Source organism: Pristis pectinata, chromosome 4 (genome assembly GCF_009764475.1).
Source record: "Pristis pectinata isolate sPriPec2 chromosome 4, sPriPec2.1.pri, whole genome shotgun sequence".
NCBI lineage: Eukaryota > Metazoa > Chordata > Chondrichthyes > Rhinopristiformes > Pristidae > Pristis > Pristis pectinata.
Window position 1 is genome coordinate 76,559,961 of NC_067408.1, and position 20,586 is coordinate 76,580,546.

A 20,586-nucleotide genomic window follows, 5' to 3' on the forward strand; every position below is an offset into this window, starting at 1 on the left:
AAAGTCGCCTCTCTCCGGCACCATCTTTGATCATGTGAGGAAGGATTTAGTCACCTGGGACTACACTCACTGGAACTCAGAAGAATGAGAGGGGATCTTTTTGAAACATATAAAATAGGTAAATAAGATAGAGGCAGGAAAGTTGTTTCCACTGGTAGGTGAGATGAGAACTAGGGGACATAGCCTCAAGATTCGGTGGAGTAGATTTAGGACGGAGATGAGGAGGAACTGCTTTTTCCAGAAAAGAGTGAATCTAGGCAATTCTCTGCTGAGGGAAGCAGAAGAGGCTGCCTAATTAAATATATTTAAGACACAATTCGATAGATTTTTGCATAGTAGGGGAATTAAGCATTATGGGGAAAAGGCAGGTAGGTGGAACTGAGTCCACAGCCAGATCAGCCATGATCTTATTGAATGGCAGAGCCGACCGATGGCCTACTCTTGCTCCTATTTCTTAAGTTCTTGTGTTCTCATGTTCACCAGTTCAAAATTGTTTCTTTTACTGTTGTTTACCTTGAAATGAAAACTCAGCTGCATTGTTAATCTCACATTATCTGCTCATGTTGAATGAAAATTCTCTCATAACTTCTGTTTTGCCTTTTGCTATTGAGAACTCCTTTTCATTTTATCAACAGCTTTTCTGGTGTATTCAGTTGAGCAACAGCCATCACTGTCATATTGCTGTTGAATGTTTGATTGTTTAAGTGCTTTTGAGTAATTTATTTTCTTCTGTACAATGTTTTTCACAATTTTCTAGGCCACTATTAAATGTGAATCTCCATGCTATGAGCAGAAAAGCATACAATTGAATATTACCAACCCATTGAATGTAAAGGGAGACTTCAGGTATGAATTGTTGGATATACAAATAGCTGAAGTGGAAGCTATTGACACATTGTTATTCTGAGATGCATGTGAATTAACCCAAACCCTTTTGATAGATGACATGCAATAGTATAAAGGCTTAAGCTTTCTGTAAATCTTTGATCACAGTGTATTTTTCTTCCATGCATTATTCAATAATACTTGTATCAAAATTGGATAATCCTGAATTATTTCTTTTCAACAACAGAAAACCATCAAGAAGGTTGTATTTCTTTTTTTTATTTACAGCATGGTAACAGGCCCTTCCGGCCCAACAAGTCTGTGCCGCCCATTTTAAACCCCCAAATTAAGCTACCCGTACGTCTTTAGAATGTGGGAGTAAACCGGACCACCCGGAGGAAACCCACGCAGGCACAGGAGAACACACAAACTCCTTACAGACAGCGATGGGAATCGAACCCCGATCGCTGGCGCTGTAATAGCGTTGCGCTAACCACTACGCTACCGTGCAGCCCTATTTCATGTGTATCTATTTGTGTATGAGTGTCACAATCTTCAGCCAATATTAGAAATAGACTATCAATATAGATCAAACCTCTGAAATGTATAGTGAATAAAAATGATTCACTTTCTGAATTGACATTGTAACATCGTACCAGAAATAATTTATTTCCTTAGTTATATGTAAGTTCTGGAAAATCATGCATTGTTTTCCTTTAAAACATCATCTCTAAGTATCTTGCTGGTCAATGCACATCTGTAGCTGATACTTTTCAGATTGTGATTTTTTGTGAGGGTTTTCACTTTTACTCACAGTAACTTCAATGGAAAAATCCTGAGAAGTCTGGAAGATTGGTGCTTTGAGATTCAATTGTATAATTTCTTTCAGAGTTATTTGAGATTTTTGGGGGGAATTAAACAGAATAACAGCTTTTTCTGGGTTGTTTTATGTTGTTCTGGAAGTTCATCCCAGCACTTCCAAGAATGAGTCAGCTCTGATGAAATTTTTGCACCAGGGCATATGAGATAATATGATTAACCATGCATTGCTGCCTTTGGACCATGTTGTCAAAGGAGTGACCATCATGGGACAACCCAGCTTTCCCAGTATATTGCCAGAATGAGACACCTGTGAAATGACGATTACTTGCCTTTTATCCCCTGAAGGCTCTGCACCAATTGTCCTGATCTGTTGTACCTCTCGTCCCTCCAAATCTGGTGCCCTGTTGACCATCCATTACCACAGATCCCCAATGTTTCTGTCTCTGTGCCATGCACCATGCCAAATATCACTGCAGGCCTTGAATACCATTACCCCACTCTCAAACAGGCTACTGATATTCAGCCTAATTATCCAATGAACCCATGCTCCAGTTGTTCTGTATATTGCACCCACCACAAATCCCAAATCATCCATCACTGCAGGAGTGAATGCCCATACTGCCATATCGGCCATGGAATAGGTCCAATAGACTTCTAGCCATCAACTATTCTGATCTCTCCGTGTTCAGAACTGAATACATGCTGGAACAACTTTATTTCAAAAAATCAACAACAAACAATCATTAGTGCCATGGCCTGAACCTTGGGTGTAACTGAAGTTTGCATTGAAGGCCATCAACTGAAACAGCATCTATCTGCCGAATCCATTTTTAGATTCCAAATTCTCCAAGTTGTTATGCGTTAGTTACAATATTTTGGGAAGTTTCTGGAGCATTTCTGCCAAGAAGAACTCCCTTGGAAATTCATTGTTTTTGAGTTTGATCTTTTTAAGGCTTTGAGGTAGCAAGTAGATAGTTTTGAGTATTTTACATTACTTTATTTTCCCTAGGGTGATTTTAATGGAACACCGTGAATCTCTTTTTAAGACTGAGGACTTCAAATGCATTGCAGCCTTGTTTGCCAAACTGAAGATGCAAAGTCAAAAAACACATGTAAAACTTGGGTAAGCTCCAAAGCCACATTATATTATTTAACAAATGAATTAGTTTGATTTAATTTAATTCTAAACTTGTAATGTTTTAAAATCACTACATCATCATGAAAAGTATCGAGGGGGAATATCAGTTACAATTGATCCCATACTTCCTCATATAGCAAAAAAAGTCATGTTGCATTGTGGACTACGAAATAACAATCATGAGCTGCAGTTTTACTGTTTTTTTTCCAGACTTCCTTATCACGGGGGACTTTGGTCATTTCTGGTATTCCCAGTGATACTTTGGTTGAACTCAAGTATCACAGGAGTTTGAGGACTGAGCAAAAGATAACTCCCTGTTCTGGATCAGTACCATGAAGTAATGCATTTACAAAAGGATCACTGGATTTTATATTTTAAAATAATGGTAGAACCATGGGATTATGAAATGTGCAGAATGAATAGTTGTAGATACAGGTTGTAAAGCTGGTGAAACATTCTGGACTTTCACTTGATTGACATTTGGGATCACAGGGAGATTTCACTGAGCTTTCTCTGTCAGTTCAGCAGTCATTGGTTTCCTCCTTCATTTTGAGATGGGGGAGCGCCATAGTGGGTCATGTTATTCATGACGTGTGGAGGATACGGGTCAGTAAGTTGACCTTAAATTTTTTAAATTTTAAGTTTTATTTACAGCGTGGTAACAGGCCCTTCCGGCCCAACAAATCCGTGCTGCCCATTTTAAACCCAAATTAACCTACCCGTACGTCTTTTCGCAATGTGGGAGGAAACTGGAGCACCCGGAGGAAACCCACGCAGACATGGGAGAATGTACAAACTCCTTACAGACAGTGATGGGAATCAAACCCCGATCGCTGGCGCTGTAATAGCGTCGCGCTAACCGCTACGCTACTGTGCTGCCCTTATTCCATACTTGAGGTATGGCATATTGGTAGCACTCTCACCTGCTGATTAAGAGTGTTGTAGTAGAGTCATAGAGTTATACAGCATGGAAACAGGCCCTTCGGCTCAACTTGTCCATGCTGACCAAGATGCCCAGGATGCCTAGATGTCCTAAGCAAGTCCCATTTCTGCGTTTGACCCATACCCCTCCAAACCCCTCCTTTCTGTGTACTTATCTGTATGTCTTTTAAATGTTGTTATTGTACCTGCCTCAACCACTTCTTCTGGTAGCTTGTTCCATATTCCTCTAGCAACTTGTTTCTTATTCCTTTGGCAGCTCATTCCATACTTGTTCCCTTTTGGAGAACTGAACATTTACTAAAAAACTCTACTTATATTTCATAGCTGCATTGTAATAAGTGCCATCTTTCAGTTGAGACATGAAATCAAGACCCCATCTGTCACTCTGGTAAATGCAAAAGCTTCACCGCAACTTTCAATAGAAGAGGAGAGGATGTCTCTTGGTGTGAGGCCCAATATTTTTCCTTTATGGCAAAAACAGACCGGAGGTTAAATTGATTAGCCTTGAATGTCACTTCAGGACTCACAATGCCCAGTTTATCTCTGTCTGTTGAATGGTAAAAGACAAAGGCCCACTCTTGCAAGCATGCACCTCTTAAACTCTGGAGATATTGCTGCAGAAGTAAATCTGACCTGAGAAAGATGGGTTTAGCTTATTGTTGGAGAAATAAGACTCTCAGATAGGGAAAACTCCACAGGAAGTCTTGAAAGAAGACTGGCAACAGATGGATTGAATCTTCCAGGGCGAGATGCCATCAAAACACATAAGACTGCAGAGGTCAATGCCAGGAGTGTTGTGTAAGAACCTGGATACAGAGTTGGAAGAAGTTTAATAATCACACATTTCAAAATGCCACACACTGCGAATTATACCATGAGCCTCAGTCACTGCTCAATTGACTAGACCCTTATCAATCATTTATTAACAATCTCCATCTATCAGGACTCTGCATAACATTGATATGCTCCATCATACCCTCATATACTTTACTGCATTCTTGAGAATGCCCTCTGCAGAGAGCTGATGTTAACCTCCTCCTCCTGTCTCTCTTCTGGCAGACTTTCCTGTTCTGTAATGGCTTCTGTTTGGCCTCAGTCACACCAATGGCAAGAGACTGGATTATATATTCTCCCACATGTGGAAGCTTCTGACTTGTGCAGAAACCTGGCATTCAGCAGAAAACCTGAATCTTTTGGAGTTAAACCACTTCACTAATGCACCTCATGTACTTTGTGTTTGAAGTGTGCACATGATCCATTCTGTAAAGGATTCAAAACTATGAGTGCTATCAAGCCTGAATTTCTCTTCCACCACCCCTAATTCCCAATTCCCTGACCATGTTTTAATGCTAGGGGTGATATCTTGTTGCAGGTAATTTGTATGTTACACTGCTTACTTTAAAAGTGTGGCTAATTTAAAAGATATTTCAGGACATCCTCAAGTTGTGGAAACCATGACAAAAATGGAAGTATTTCTTTCTTGTACTTTGAAATATTGCAGCATTTTAAGGATGGACAGGTAACCCCCCACCATGCTTCTTCTCTTCTTCTCATTCCTAGTCTTTTTTTCTACCCTTGTCTTTCCTCTCTTTCCTTACCTTTGACCCATCCCCTGGTGGATCTTCTCTCTCCTCCTCCCTGCACCTACCTATCACAATCTCTTACCTGCATCTACCCATCACCACCTTCCCTCTTTTGTCCACCTATCACTGCTCTGCTTTTCCCTCCTATATATTGGGCTTCCCCTTTTCCTATCTTCAGTCCTGAGGAAGGGTCCTGACCAGAAATGTTGACCACCTGCTTTTCTCCACAGATGCTGCCTGGCCAGCTGAGTTCCTCCAATATTATTGTGTTTTTCATCTAGATTCCTTTGTTTCTCTTGAAAAGGGGAGTCGCATTTTCAATCAAAATGATGAAGTGATAAAACCAAAGCATGGATTAGCTAAATCTGACACTGAATTGTGGCTAGGACTAATGGAGGTGCCATAGGTGGATCACTCACCTGAGACCAGAATTTGAAGTGAACAAGAACCACCCAACATCAGTTGGTGCAGCCACTTTCTGATGAGATTCTATGTGAGTGTTTTAGTGAGAGTCTCAGGATATATTGAGAATTTTGCTTTGGTTTAGTTTTCAAAGTTCTTGGCAGAATTCTTGCCACTTAACAGCTGGCATGTTTGACCTTTTTAAATCTGGGCAATGATAAAAATTCTAGAAGAGAATATATATTTATTCTGGAGGGAGACTGGCTCCTTTTGGAGCTGAAAACCTTCAAGAAGTAAATATTTATCTTTGTTCTCATTGACACTTGAAGAATCTCAGATGGTAGTTGTGATCTGCTCCACAACATATAGCTGACTGGGTTGGGCATTGTTGATGCATGATGCTTATTTCCAGCACTTGGAAAGAGATCACCTGACCCAGCACTAACAGGGGTTCTATTCCACAAGAATTCCAATGAAATAGTAGGAATGTCGAGTAATGGAGTTATTGGAGTTCCATTCCGTAGTACACATGGTTGTATATGTATCTTTTAGAATCATATGTGATAAGACTTTTGATATATTTTTGAATTAACCATTGCTGTTAGGTGACTGTTAACTACCTTTAATAAAGGGTGTGATGCATTCAGCGCTATCCTTGCAATTTGTCTCATGAATTACAAAACTATAGAGCTTCTGGGCACTGTACTGGAGATGGATTTGGGATGTTGTTGGTTGAGGAAGTAGCAAGGCAGGAATCAAGTGTGAAGGAAAAGACAATGGGTTAGAACTGAGAAGAATGAGCAGAGATCTGCATTGGAAAAGGTGGCGGCTATATTGAATGCTAACAATCTGACCAATCTAGTTGAGCTTCACTCTTTCCAGGGGATGGTTCAGCAGAACTCAATATTTTTAACAAGGTTGGCCATCTTACACAAAGGAGAATCCTGGCTCTGGGTGATGAGTAATGACAGATACATAAGCTATTCAGAACAAAGCTTAATAATGAATCCTTTAATATCCAGTACAACCTGTGGAAGTCATTATCACTGACATGTGATGCCTTTGGAATTGGGGCATGGGCTACCAATTATGCATACTTCCTGCACTGTCACCTCTGGAGAAAAACGGTACCAAATTGAAGCAAAAGGTTTTAGACATCTTAACTCTGGTCACAGACCTGTAAGTAGCAGGGGTGAAAGAATGGAGTCAAGATAGGAAGAAATAGGTTTGGTGAGGTAAGATTGGTATGAAAGGTACACATGCTGAAGAATGTTCATGTTCAACAAGTGGAAATTATAAAGGCAGTTGCTGGAGGTTATGTGTATTTGCCAGGGAATGATCAAGGTTTTGTCCTGACATACTGAACAGGACTTCACCAGATTCTCAAAATTTGCAGGCCATAGGTGCCTCCTTTTCTGGTGTAAAGGAAGAAATGACCAGCTTGTTCTTTCTAATGGATACATAGTGACTGCTACCAGCTGTGACCAGGCTATTTTTCAGGCATTTATGCATGTTAGAAGTATTGTTGTTTGGATCATGCACTTTTACAGACAGATCATTGTGGCTGTGAGGTCAGATGATCAAAATGGCCTCCTTGAGGAAATGGTTTCTCATGTCTGAGAGGATGGGCCTTACACTCAGCACAGCAAGTCAAATATCCTCAACCAACCTGTCCCTGCTGTAACACACTGCTCTCTGACAATAAAGGTTCATGGCAAGACCCTGGAAAACATGAATCACTTCCCTTTTATCAGGATTCATATTCCCAACTTTCAGCAAAGGCAGACGCTGATAATGAAATAAACCACTGCCTTCAATGCACCATCACAGCATTTGATAAAACCTGGGCTATGGGGCAGCAATGATCCCTGCCTTTCTATATACTTATGAGAACTGAATTACCAACAGCAGACATCTCAAAGCAGTGGAAATTTTCCACCAATGCTGTCTCTGGAAAATCCTCCAAATTCACCAGTAGGACAAGCAAACCAATGTCAATACCGTCTCCAGGCCTCTCTTGTATTGATGCCCTCGTTACATTTAGTTAGCTACACTGGTCAAACCATGTTGCTCATGTACCCAACATGAGAACCATAGAACGCTACAGCACAGAAAAACAGGCCATTTGGCCCTTTTAGTCTGTGCCAAAACTAGACTCCTGAAATAGACCCTCTGTTTCACGCTAGGTCATGGGAAGGAACTACTAGTTCAACTGAGGAAAAGATTCAAGGATGCCTCCATGAAGAACTGCAGATCCACACTGACTCAGGGGAATCTCTGGCCCAAGCCCATTCAAAGTGGAGAAGGAACACTCAGGATGATATTGAGAGCCTCAAGGCCATGTATTGGGAACACACAGATGGCCAATGTAAGCAATGAAGTGTAAGCAATGAACCAGAAAACCACTCACCCATCTGCCCATTTGGTCACCACTTACTCCATCTGTGGAAGAGTTATAGAGTCATACAGCATGGAAACAGGTCCTTCAGCCCAACTCGTCCATGCTGATTGTATTGCCCAGCAAGCTAGTCCCATCTGCCTGCATTCGGCCCATAGCCCTCTAAACCTCTCCTATCAATGTACTTATCCACATGGCTTTTAAATGTTGCTGATGTGCCCGCCTCAACCACTATTTCTGGCAGCTCATTCCAAACATGCACCACCTTCTGCGTGAAGAAGCTGCCCCTGATGTCCCTTTTAAATCTCTCGTCTCTGTTTTTAAATCTATGCCCTCTTGTTTTTAGCACCCCCTCCCGTGGAAAAAGATAATGTGCTTTCACCCTGTCTATGCCCCTCATGATCTTATATACCTCTAACAGGTCACCCCTCAATCTCTTAAATTCCAGGAAATAAAAACCTAGTCTATGCAACCTCCTCTTGTAACTCAGACCCCATCAGGCAACATCCTGGAAAATCTTTTCTGAACTCTTTCTAATTTAACAACGTCTTTTCTATAACAGTGACCAAAACTGTACACAATACTCCAAATGCGGCCTCACCAACGTCTTATGTAACTCCAACATAACTTCCCAACTCCTCGATTCAGTGCTCTGACTGATGGAGGCCAGCGTGCCAAACACCTTCTTCACCACCTTATCTACCTGTGACGCTGCTTTCAGTGAACTTTGCACTTGCACTCCTTGGTCCCTCTGTTCCATAACACTCCCCAGGGCCTGACCATTCACTGTTTAAGTCCTACCCTGGTTCGATCTCCCAAAATACAATACCTCACACTTATCTGAATTGAAAGCCATTTGCCAATCCTCAGCCCTTATAGCTAGCTGATCAAGATCCCCCTGCAATCTTTCATAACTTTCTACACTATCTGCAACCCCACCTATTTTAGTATCATCCACAGACTTACTAACCATGCCTTGTACATTCACATCCAAATAATAAAGGCTCCACCTCCGACCCCTGTGGCACACCACTAGACCCAGGCGTCCAGTCTGAGAAACAACCCTCGACCATCACTGTCTACTTCCTACCACTGAGCCAATTATGAATTAAATCTGCTTTCTCCCCTTGATCCCATGTGATCCAACCTTCTAGACCAGCCTACCATACAGGATCTTGTCAAAAAGGCCTTGCTAAAGTCATTATAGACAACATCCACTGCTCTAGCCATGCACAAAGCCATGCTGACTGTCCTGAATCAGACCCCGCCTGTCCAAATGTTGGTAGATCCTGTCCCTCAGAATCCCCTCCAGCAATATACCCACCACCAATGTCAGACTCACCGTCCTGTAGTTTCCTGGCTTGTTTTCCTACCCTTTTTAAATAATAGTGCCATATTAGCCACTCTCCAGCCCTCCAGAACCTCCCATGTGGCCAGAGATGAAGCAAAAATCTCTGCTAGGGCCTCCACAATTTCTTCATTAGCTTCCCACAAGGTCCGAGAATGCATGAGATTAGGCCCTGTGGATTTATCCACCTTAATGCACTTTAAAGCCTCCAATACCTCCTCCCTGCTAATTTGTATGTAGTCCAAGACAACACCACTCATTTCCCCCATTTCCTTAGCTTTTCTCCACACTAAAAACTGAAGAGAAATATTCATTAAAAATCTCACCCACTTCCTTTGGTTCCACACACAGATGGCCATGCTGATTTTTCGGTGGACCTATTCTCTCCCTAGCCACCCTTTCACTCTTAATATACAGTACCTATTGTATCTCTTGGAATTTTGTCTCACCTTGCCTGCCAGATCCCTCTCATATCCTCTTTTTGCCCTCCTAACTTCTATCTTAGTGCAATCCTACACTTCTTGTAGTCATCAAGAAATTAACTAGTTTCCAATTGCTTATGTTCAGTGTATGCCTCCCTCTTTTTCTCAACCAGAGCCTCAATATTTCTCATCAACCAGGGTTCCCTAAACCTGCCAGCCTTGCCCTTCACCCTAACAGGAACATGCAGGCCCTGAACTCTGGACCTCCCACTTATAAAGGCCTCCCACTTGGCAGATGCTCCTTTCCCTGCAAACAATTTCACCGAATCGACCATTGCAAGATCTTGCCTAATGGCTCCAAAATTTCCTCCGCCCCAATTCAGGATCTTAACCTGTGAACTGGTGGTATGCTTCTCCATAGCTATTTTAAAACCAATAGCATTATGGTCACTGGACCCAAAGTGCTCGCTGACAGACACTTCTGCCACTTGCCTTACCTCATTTCCCAGGAGGAGGTCCAGTGTTGCACCCTCTCTTGCAGTTCCCTCTATGTATTGGTAAAGGAAACTTTCTTGGACACATTTCACAAATTCCACTCTGTCCAAGCCTTTACACTATGGTTGGCCCAGTCAATACTGGGGGAGTTAAAATCTCCCACTAATACTATCCTATTATGTTTACAACTAGCTGCAATCTCTCCATATATCTGTTCCTCTAATTCCCCACTGACTATTGGGGGGCCTATAATACAATCCCATCAGACTGACTATCCCCTTATTGAGTGTGTGTTTTTTACATTTGCTTCATTAGTCACCTTAGAACCAGAAGATTGAAATGGAAGTAAGTTATCCCCATCCTGAGGGACTGTTGAAATAGAAGAAAGAAGAAAAAAGAAAAAAGTTCAGATCAGCGTGGTCTGTCTCATTCTCTGTCCTAGTGGAACCTGACATAGTTTAATTTCTTGATATCAAAACAGTTAAGACTATTGGCCACAGCTTTTCTTTTTGAGTGTTCACTAGCTTTAATAAAGGATGTCTAAAGGGGAAGCAGAACAATTTGTCTCATTAGAAGGAAACAATGAAATGGTAGCTATTTGACAATAGATTGAAGTAATCTGTTTATCTAAAGGACCACCCCATCATATTCCTCCAAAGGATATTCCCAGATGAAATCTCAAGAGTTACTATGTGTAGAAATGGCTGAGTTTGATTCAATCTTACTTGGAAAGAGGGGTGGAGGATAAGAGGTGAGAGGGGTGGCACAAATCACAAGATTTGGAGAAATGGTTTCAGGTGGGGAATACTGTGAAAATACTCCCATCACCCAAGATTGTCAAGGTGGAGCCATGAGGAAACTGTAGAAGTACTGGCGTGAAATGGTGAAAAGGGGACAGTTGTCAAATGTTAATCCATTGGTGCATTCATATAACACCTAAGAAGATGGTGATTGAGAATGTGATGTGCAGAATGTGCCTGGAAGGATTTATGATGCAGCCATGGCTTGGCAGGACATGGGTCAGGAGACATGGAAGACCTGAAATCATGTAGATGCCCTGCATGCTATGGGAGGAAATAATCTGTCAGAATTAAAGGCACCTGAAGTGGGTACTTCAGGAGTGATAAAGATACCTTTGCAATTGAAAATATCACAAAAGGTTTGGAAACCAGCAGATTTGTTAAATCTATTGTTGTCAGCTATATTTATGTGCTAATATCTGACAGTCTGACGTAATATATGTACATAGTTGATGTATATATTGGCAGGCATAATTGGTATGGGTTTGTTACTTTTTTAAAAGCATGCAGTGAAGTATATATGGTAGGCGATATGTTAGATCTATGCATGCCAAATTAAATGACTTTTTATTCATTGCCTTATTGGCCACTGTTGTTGTTTGGGTGTTGATTTGTTTTAATAAAGGATGTGATACATTTAGCTGTAGAACTTTTACTGATTAGCAACACAAGAAAAATCTAGGGATAATACAAATTTTGATTTACTTAAATTTGACCTTTTCTCCAGTCACAGTTTTACATTTAAAGTGGATTTTTTTTTAACAGAATGATTTATCATCAGACATTCCAAGTAAGATTTACAGTGGAACTAGTGGTATCACAAGCAGAAATGTTAGGTTGACATTAAATAATTGGACAGTGGGAAGCAAATCCAGGGCATGAAATTTTAATTTGGCTTAAGATGCAAGTTTGATGAATTACCTAATAGGGAAACCTGGAATTATGGCAAAATCTGGTTCTGCTAGGTTCATTCTTGAAGATTTGTTTTAATAAAGAAAACTGGTATATTGTAAGCAAATATTAAATTTATCAATACCTTCCAAGTCAACCCAATGTGACGCCAGACAACTTTATCCTCTTTAATCAATGCAGATAGAGGATAAAATATATTTTGCTGTTTGGCCTTTCAGAGCTTTTTTAACTCTTAGTATATGTTGCTATATGTAAGATTAGAGATTCTACAGTTGGCATTTAGTCCAGTCTGTTACTCATTGGGCTATTCTATTAAATCTTCTTATTTGGATGTTTTGTATCTTGCTTCCTTGATGCTGTTGTTTTTGAGCCACTGTAGCTCCATGGAAACCATTTGATAAATATTCAGACATACGTATCATGACATCTTGTCCGACTACTCGGAGCATAAAGGTTTTGAAATTAGGGAAAATTCAGAGACACTTATATTTGTAGGATCTGCAACGTCATGGTTTGTGTCTTTAAAAGCAGCAAGTGGCCACTGTCCACTTCTCATTAACCCTAATATTCTCCACCAGGACTTAACTCCAGAAGCATTGTTTATCTGTGCTAATATTAATTTGACATAAAAATATTTAAAATCCATCAAGTTTAATGTGTGAGAATAGATAACAGCTTTTCAGTTGCAGTGAGAATCATTAGAGTATGAAAGATCACAAATGGTTGTTCTACTTTGTGTAAATGCCACAGGCTGAAATTAAAATAACAGTGGCATTACATTAATTTTATAACATTAACCTTTATAACTAATTTAAGAATATTTCTGCTCCAGGCAAATTGGTTCAGGAATAACCAATCTACTAAACTCATTTTCTGTTATGAATAAACCCAAATTATTAGATATGCAAGGTAAACTGTACATCTGAAAATTGTCAATAAAATTCAAATGAAAAGTTGTAAGATAATGCATTCTAATCATCTAAAACTGGAAAAAACAAATATATGGGCTGACAAAGTGGCTGTGATTTAGTGCAGATAATTGCAAATTACTGCACTTAGGATAGCAAAATAAGTAATATATATTCCATCAATGATTTTGAAATAGCTAAGGATAAAGTGGAAAGAATCTAAGTTGTGGTGGCCACTTTGCCAATCATCTTCTGCATAACATGACATTTTGCCACAAATATGTAGCCACAAATTCAAGACAATCAGGAAGTCAGTGCTCTTGGTCTGAAACGTGCAGGTCATTTTGTGTGTTTTGCATCCAAGTCTGGTCAGTGGCACACAAAGAAGATGGTGCAGGGGCTGATCCTTTAAATGCAGTTCTTTCATATTGTCAGTCATTGTAACTAAACTACTTGCTAGTGATGTTACATAGTTAATAGGTGGCCAGGAAGAACCCCTTTTCAGGGTAGATAATGTAAGAAGCAACTTACCTGGGTCTATGGAATTTTAGATACTGTAAATACAGGAGGATTCTGCTGAAGCACGTAGTAAGTAGCCTGCAGTTCCACAGAGTTCTGTTTCTATGGATTACAAAACACAGGAATTTGGTGATGAGGGAAATTTTATGCAGTTAAGTTCTGGTACTTGGTTTCTATTTATTGAACTGATTTGATAATTAATTCAAGATATGGCGGGGCACCTCAGACCTGTAGCAATGTAAATGCTGTGCCATGTGGTTATTCCAGGATACTTGGCATTTCTGAGGCAACCAAAGCACAGGAAGTATTGTCAGCTGTAGGAATTTGGGTGTGGGTTTTGGATACTGATCAGCAGCTAATGTCACTGCAGTCCATCCATGAAGCTGAGTGTTTTATGGCCACTCTGATATTCAAGAGAGTGCAGCTAGAGGGGAATGACCAGTTGGACAAAGAAGAACAAGTGAATTGTTGAGTATACCCCTGAAGGATTTTATTATTTCATTGTATTAACTTTCGAGTACTGATGAGCAGTTAAAGACTACCATGAATGTCTCAACAATACCAGGAGGGAGTAGAAGGATCAAGAGAGAAATGACTGTCATGGTTTCTATAGTTGGGGACAGAGAGAGATATTTCTGTGGTTGCAGAGGAATTGCAGAACACTAGGGAAGCTGAACAGTCAGACGTCAAGGTCCATGTTGTTAACCGACTACAGGGGAGAAAAAAGGATGAGGTTTGTCGGCAGATTTTAAGGAAATGATCCAGAAGCATGACAAGAATAGAAATCTCAGGATTACCCTCAGTGCTGCATAGATCATAGAGAGGTACAACACAGAAACAGGCCCTTTGGCCCACTGAGTCTGCGCCAAACATCAACCACCCTTTTCCATTAATCCTATCTTAATTACAATTTTTATACTCCCCACATTCTCATCAACTACCCCCATATTCTTCCACTCACTTACACACGAGAGGCAATTTACAATGGCCAACTAACTTACCATACCTGCATGTGTTTGGGGTGTGGAAGAAAACTGGATCACGTGGAGGAAATCCATGTTGACAGTACCCACGGCCAGGATTGAACCTGGGTCAATGGACCTGTGAAGCAGTAGCTCTCTGAGCTGCTGTGCCACCCCTGCCAATGAACGCTGTATAGAAATAGAATAATGCAGATGAATGCATGGCTTGAGAGATGGTGAAAGAAGGAAGGTTTTCTATTCCCTGGGCATTCAATGTGCTGGGAAAGGTGGGCCTGTACAAACCAGATGGGTAACACTTTAACAGGAATAACACCAAGGATTTAAACTAGCTTGGCAGAGGATGGGATTCAGACAAGAGATGGTAAAGGTAGGGCTGGTGAGGTGGGTGATACAGGGTGTCCCAATTCTGGCTTTAGTTTTTGGAATTGAAGCTGAGCAGGTGGAAAAAGTATCAGTGATATTTTTGATTAGAACTAGAATAGTTGTGGAAAAGGACAAAGAACAAATTGGAGTCAAGGTTCCAAGTTGGAGCAAGAAATTTTATTAAAGAAGTGATTTAGCAAAAGTGGTCTATTAAAAGCCACAATGAAAATCTGGTTCAAAGCAATGGGAGGCATTTAAGAAGGAGATTCAAGAGTTTTGTGGTAAACATGTTCCTGCAAAGATAAATGTGGGTCAGACAAATCTTGAGCTTCCAGATGGGACACTGAAAATTTAATGCAACAGAAAGCCTGGAAGAGTAAAGAAAGTGTCAGAGTGAAATTAAATGGGAAATTAAGTAAGCAAAAGATGGTGTGAAAAAGCAGAGGCAAGTAAAATCAAAGAAAATCCAAAGATGTTTTAGAGATAAATGATGAACAAAATGGAAACTGGGGAAAGAGTTGGGCCCATTTGCAACCAAGAAGGTGACCCATGTGGGGAAGCAGAGAAAATTCTTAAGATGTTTTACAAATACTTGCCAGCTGCTTGTATGAATGAGCAGGATAATGTTGATATTGTGATTCGGGAGGATGAGTGTAAAATGTTGAGCGAGCTAGGGCTTTTCCCTTTGGAGCAACACAGGATGAGAGGTGACTTGATAGAGGTGTATAAGATTATGAGGGGCAGAGATAAAGTGGACAGCCAACACCTTTTCCCCAGGGAGGCAATGGCCAATACCAGAGAACATCAGTTTGAGGTCAGAGGAGGAAAGTTTAGGGGAGATGTCAGGTGTAGGTTTTTTTTTTACACAGAGAGTGGTGGTTGTCTGGAACGCACTGCTGGAGGTGGTGGTAGAGGCTGACACAAGAGGGAAATTTAAAAGACTCTTAGATAGGCACATGGATGTAAGAAAAATGGAGGATTATGGGCCGTGCAGGAGGGAAGGGTTAGATTGATCATTGAGTAGATATTTATATAGGTCGGCACAACATTGTGGGCCAAAGGGCCCGTACTGTGCTGTACTGTTCTATGTTGGATTGGATAAATATCGTAAAAGACAAAGTACTAAGGGGTTTAGCAACTTTGAAATTGGATGGACTGCACACCCTGGTCGAAATATATCAGGCTGTTAAAAGAAATAACGAAAGAAATTGTACAGAATCTGAGTGAAATTTTTTAAAACTTCCTGGCTACAGGAACAGTGCTGGACCATTAGATGACTGCTGGGATACTGTTGTTTAAAATCAGTGGAAAGAATAAACAGAGTATTTTCAATCTAGTTAATTTACCTTCAGTGGCAAGCAAGTTATTGGAATCAATTCAGAGGGACATCAAAAACTGTTGTTTCGAAAGACACCGATTAATCAAGAACATTAAGCCTGGATTTATGAAGGGAAGATCATGTGTGATTAACTTGCTTAAATTTGTTGAGGAGGCAGCAAAGAGGGTTGATGAGAGCAGTGCATTTGATGACTTGGTCATGAACTCTGGCAAGGCTTTGGATGAGGTCCCACGTGGCAAAAAAAATGTCCTTGGGATCCAAGGGAGAGTAGCAAATTGGACCCAAAATTGCTTGGTATAAACAATATGGTAATTGTTGACAAATGTTTTGTCACTGAAAGGCTCTTGCCACAATAATTCCACAGGGCTCAATACTTGATTCTTTGCTTTTTGTATTATATCTAAGAATTAAAGGTAGGAAGCTCGGTAAAGATGTTTGGAGATGATACAAAAATTAGTCATGTGGTTGGCAGTGAAGCTTTAGACTGTAGGAAGAAATAAATGGTCTGATCAATTGGGCAGAAAAGTGGCAAAAGGATATTAATCCAGATAAGTCTCAGTGAATGCATTTGGGGAGCTGCAATAAAGCAAAGGAATGCAGAATAAACTGGAAGATATTGAATGGTTTGGAGGGAAAAAGGAACCTTGGAGTGTATGTCCACAGTTCCTTCAAGGTAACAGGACAGGTCAAGGTCAATAAGGTAGAGAGTCATAGAGTAATACAGAATGGAACAGGCCCTCCAGTGCAACTCATTGATGACGGCCAAGATGCCTGTCGAAACGAATCCCATTTGCCTGCATTTGACCCATATGCCTCTAAACTTTTCTAATCCATGTACCTGTCCAAATGTCTTTTCGATGTTGTTATTGTACCTGCCTCAACCACTTCCTTTGGCAGTTCATTCCATATACTCACCATCCTTTGTGTGAAGAAATTGCCCCTCAGGTCCCTTTTAAATCTTTCCCCTCTCACCTTAAAGCTGTGCCCTCAAGTTCTTGATTTCCTTTCCCTGGGAAAAAGACTGTGTGCATTCACCCTATTTATGCCCCTCAATATTTCACCCCTCGGTCTCCTATGCTCCGAGGAATAAACCTGCCCAACCTCTCCCTATGTCAGGTCCTCAAGTCCTGGCAACATAATTGTAAATCTTCTTTAGACTCTTTTCAGCTTAATGATGGCTTTCCTATAACAGGGTAACCAAAACTGTACACAAGGGTGGCCTCACCAATGTCTTGTACAACTACAACTTAATGTCCCAACTCATAATCTCAATACCCTGACTGATGAAGGCCAGCATGCCAGATGCCTTCTTGACCACCCTGTCTACCTGTGACGCTGCTTTCAGGGAGCCTTGTACTTGCATTCCTCGGTCCCTCTGTTCTCCAGCGCTCCCCAGGCCCTTACCATTCACTGTGAAAGTCCTACCCTGGTTTGACTTCCCAAAATGCAACACCATGCACTTATCTGAATAGAATGCCATTTGCCATTCCTCAGCCCACTTACCTAACTGATCAAGATCCCCCTGTATTTTTTATAACCTTCTTCACCATCTATGATGTCATCTATTTTAGTGTCATCAGCAAACTTACCAACCATGCCTTGTACATTCTCATCCAAGTCGTTCAGATAAGTGACGAGCAATGGGCCCAACACCAACCCATGTGGCACACCATTAGTCACAGGCCTCCAGTCCAAAAATCAAACTTCCACCATCATCCTCAGCTTTATACCATCAAGCTAATTATGTTTCCAATTTGCTAGCTCTTCCTGGATCCCATGCGATCGAAGCTTCCAGATGAGCCTTCCACGTGGGACCTTGTCAGAGGCCTTGCTAAAGCCCACATAGATGACGTCCACCACCCTACCCTCATCAGTCCTCAGTTACCTTTTCAAAAAAACTCTAACTGATTTGAGAAACATGATCTCCCCTGAACAAAGCTGTGCTGACTATCCCTAATCAGTCCTTGTCAATCCAAATGCTGGTAAATCCTGTCCACCAGAACCATCTCTCATAACTTACCCACCACTGATGTCAGGCTTACCAGCCCGTAGTTCCCTGGTTTGTCTTTTCTGCCCTTCTTAAGTAAGGGTACAACATTAGCTACCCTCCAATCCTCTGGAACTTCACAAAAGACGATGCAATTATCTCTGCAAGGGCCTCTGAAATTTTTCCTGAGCTTCCGATAAGGTTGAAGGATGCACTTGGTCAGGCCCTGGGGATTTATCCACCTTAATATGTTTTAAGGCTGCCTTAGTTGGAAACTTGTATATGGTCCAAGACATCACAACTCATTTGCCTTAATTCCATAGCTTCCATGATCTTCTCCATGGTAAAAACTGATAAGAAATATTCATTAAAAATCTCACCCATATCCTGTGGCTCCACAAATAGACAGCCATATTGATCTTTGAGGGTACCTATTCTCTCCCTAGCCACCCTTTTACTTTCAATATACCTGTAGAATCTCTTGGGATTTTCCTTAACCTTGCCTACCAGATCCATCTCATGCCCTCTTTTTGCCCTCCTGATTTCCCGAACTAAGTAAGGTAGTTAAAAGAGCTTACAGTAGCCTTTTGTCTCTAAGTCAAGGCGTAGAATATTACAGCAGGGAGGTTAAGTTTGAGCGATACTCAACATGTGTTAAACAGAGCTTGTGTATGGTGTATTGTTTTGGTACCACAATGCAGAAAAGATATGAATGTACTGAGAGGTGCAGAGATTTCAGAGGGATGTTGCCAGGAGAGGAAAATTTAGTTATGAGGAAAAAGCAGCTAAAACAAGGTTATTTGTGACAGAGGAGGCTGAGGGGAAATCTAATTAAGGTGTTCAAAATTATGAGGGGCCTTGAATGAATAAAAATTAAGAACCTATTACAAAGGGGTGAAAAACCAGGAGGTATGGATTTAGAGTTAATTGTTAGAATTTTTTTCACCTTGTGGTTGATTGGGGTGTGAAGCTCACTTCCTGAAAGGTTGGTAGCGGCAGAAATCCTCAACATTGAAACATGAGTGTGCACTTGAAGAGCCATGAACTGCAGGGCAACATGGCAATAGGGTGGATAACTCTTCATAGTCCAGCACAAACATGATGGGCTGAATGGTCTCCAGTGTTGTACATTTTCTGTAATTTGATGAAGCTGCATGGATAGAGGCAGTTTCAAAGAATACTTCAGCTTGAAGGTCTTGACACCTACTTTCCTTTGGAAACCAGAAAGATCTGATTTCAGACTAGAACGGCAGCTGGTAGACAGTTATTGTCATTTAAATATTTTATGCTTAGCCTGTAAGTTCAGCTAATTTAAGATTTTTGGACTACTTTGTTTTGAAAATGTGATTGTGTGTTTCCAGAATTTTTTAACATTCAGAAGCACTGAGTGTTTTCAAAAGATTTAAGAAATTGACAGTTCTAGCTATGTTTGTGATGTTACTTAGACTGCTGTCAAAGTAGTTTTCTCTTTATGGGTATGGATTACTTCCCCCACTATTCTTAATATGATATTTGTTTTGTGTTATGGGAAGCCTCTTCTGCATGGTGGGTATCATGCTAGAGAATGCTCCCAGCAAGCCTCCACTTGGAAGTTCACCAGAAATAAGGTTGTATGTAAATAATTAAAGTCAGCAGTGAGCTGGTTCTTCTGTCAAACACCTGAAATCTGTACTTTAGGTTACAGGCTCTTCTGCCATTGAAAACAGGCACTTGTAATTTTACTCAAGCATGATTTTAAATGCCTTTTTCTCACAAATCCAAAATGTGTTCTACATGGGATGAATTACAATTAAGTTTATGTTTGAACATGTTTACAAATGCAGCAACCATTTTGCACACAGCAGCATCTCACAAACAAGACTGAAGTAAATAGTCAGTTATTTTGCAAATTTAGTTTGAGAGAGTCATGAGACAAGGAAGAATCATAGTTTATCTTTGAATATGGGGCATAAATCCAAGAGCACAGTCATCTTCTTCAGCTGCAAGGCAAACCCCAAAGCACACTTCACAGTGGGCACTCACTACATACTGGAAGTGTACCACTTGCAATATTAGATCAGGTTGCTCTGTAGGAGTCTGGGGGCACATATCCAAACTAAATGATGAATAAATATTCAAATTAAAATTTTTTTGGGAGGCCTTTATTCTGACATTGATTTGTCCCAGTTGCAGACATTATCTAGTTTAATTTACCCACCAAATGGTGACACTGACAGGCAGGATCCTTCAGCACCATTATTTAAAGGGCTGATGGGCTATTTGGAAGCTATTTTCCTGTTTGTCATTGGATGCTGCTGCTCAACTTCTGTAAGGTTTTGGCTTATTTTCAGGCTGTGACTTGAAAAGAATATTTTACTCATGTTGTATTGCTTGCCTTCTCAACAATGGTTGGAATTGCAT

The 20,586-nt window shown here is 40.7% G+C and overlaps 1 protein-coding gene across 1 annotated transcript in view; it reads left to right on the top strand.

The window, feature by feature from the left end:
• Positions 1-20,586, top strand: part of LOC127569658 (cilia- and flagella-associated protein 47-like) — a 401,309-nt gene that overhangs the window by 143,305 nt on the left and 237,418 nt on the right. The window contains 2 exon segments of the mRNA XM_052014458.1: positions 758-846; positions 2,657-2,770. Coding sequence (XP_051870418.1) covers positions 758-846; positions 2,657-2,770 — 203 coding nt within the window.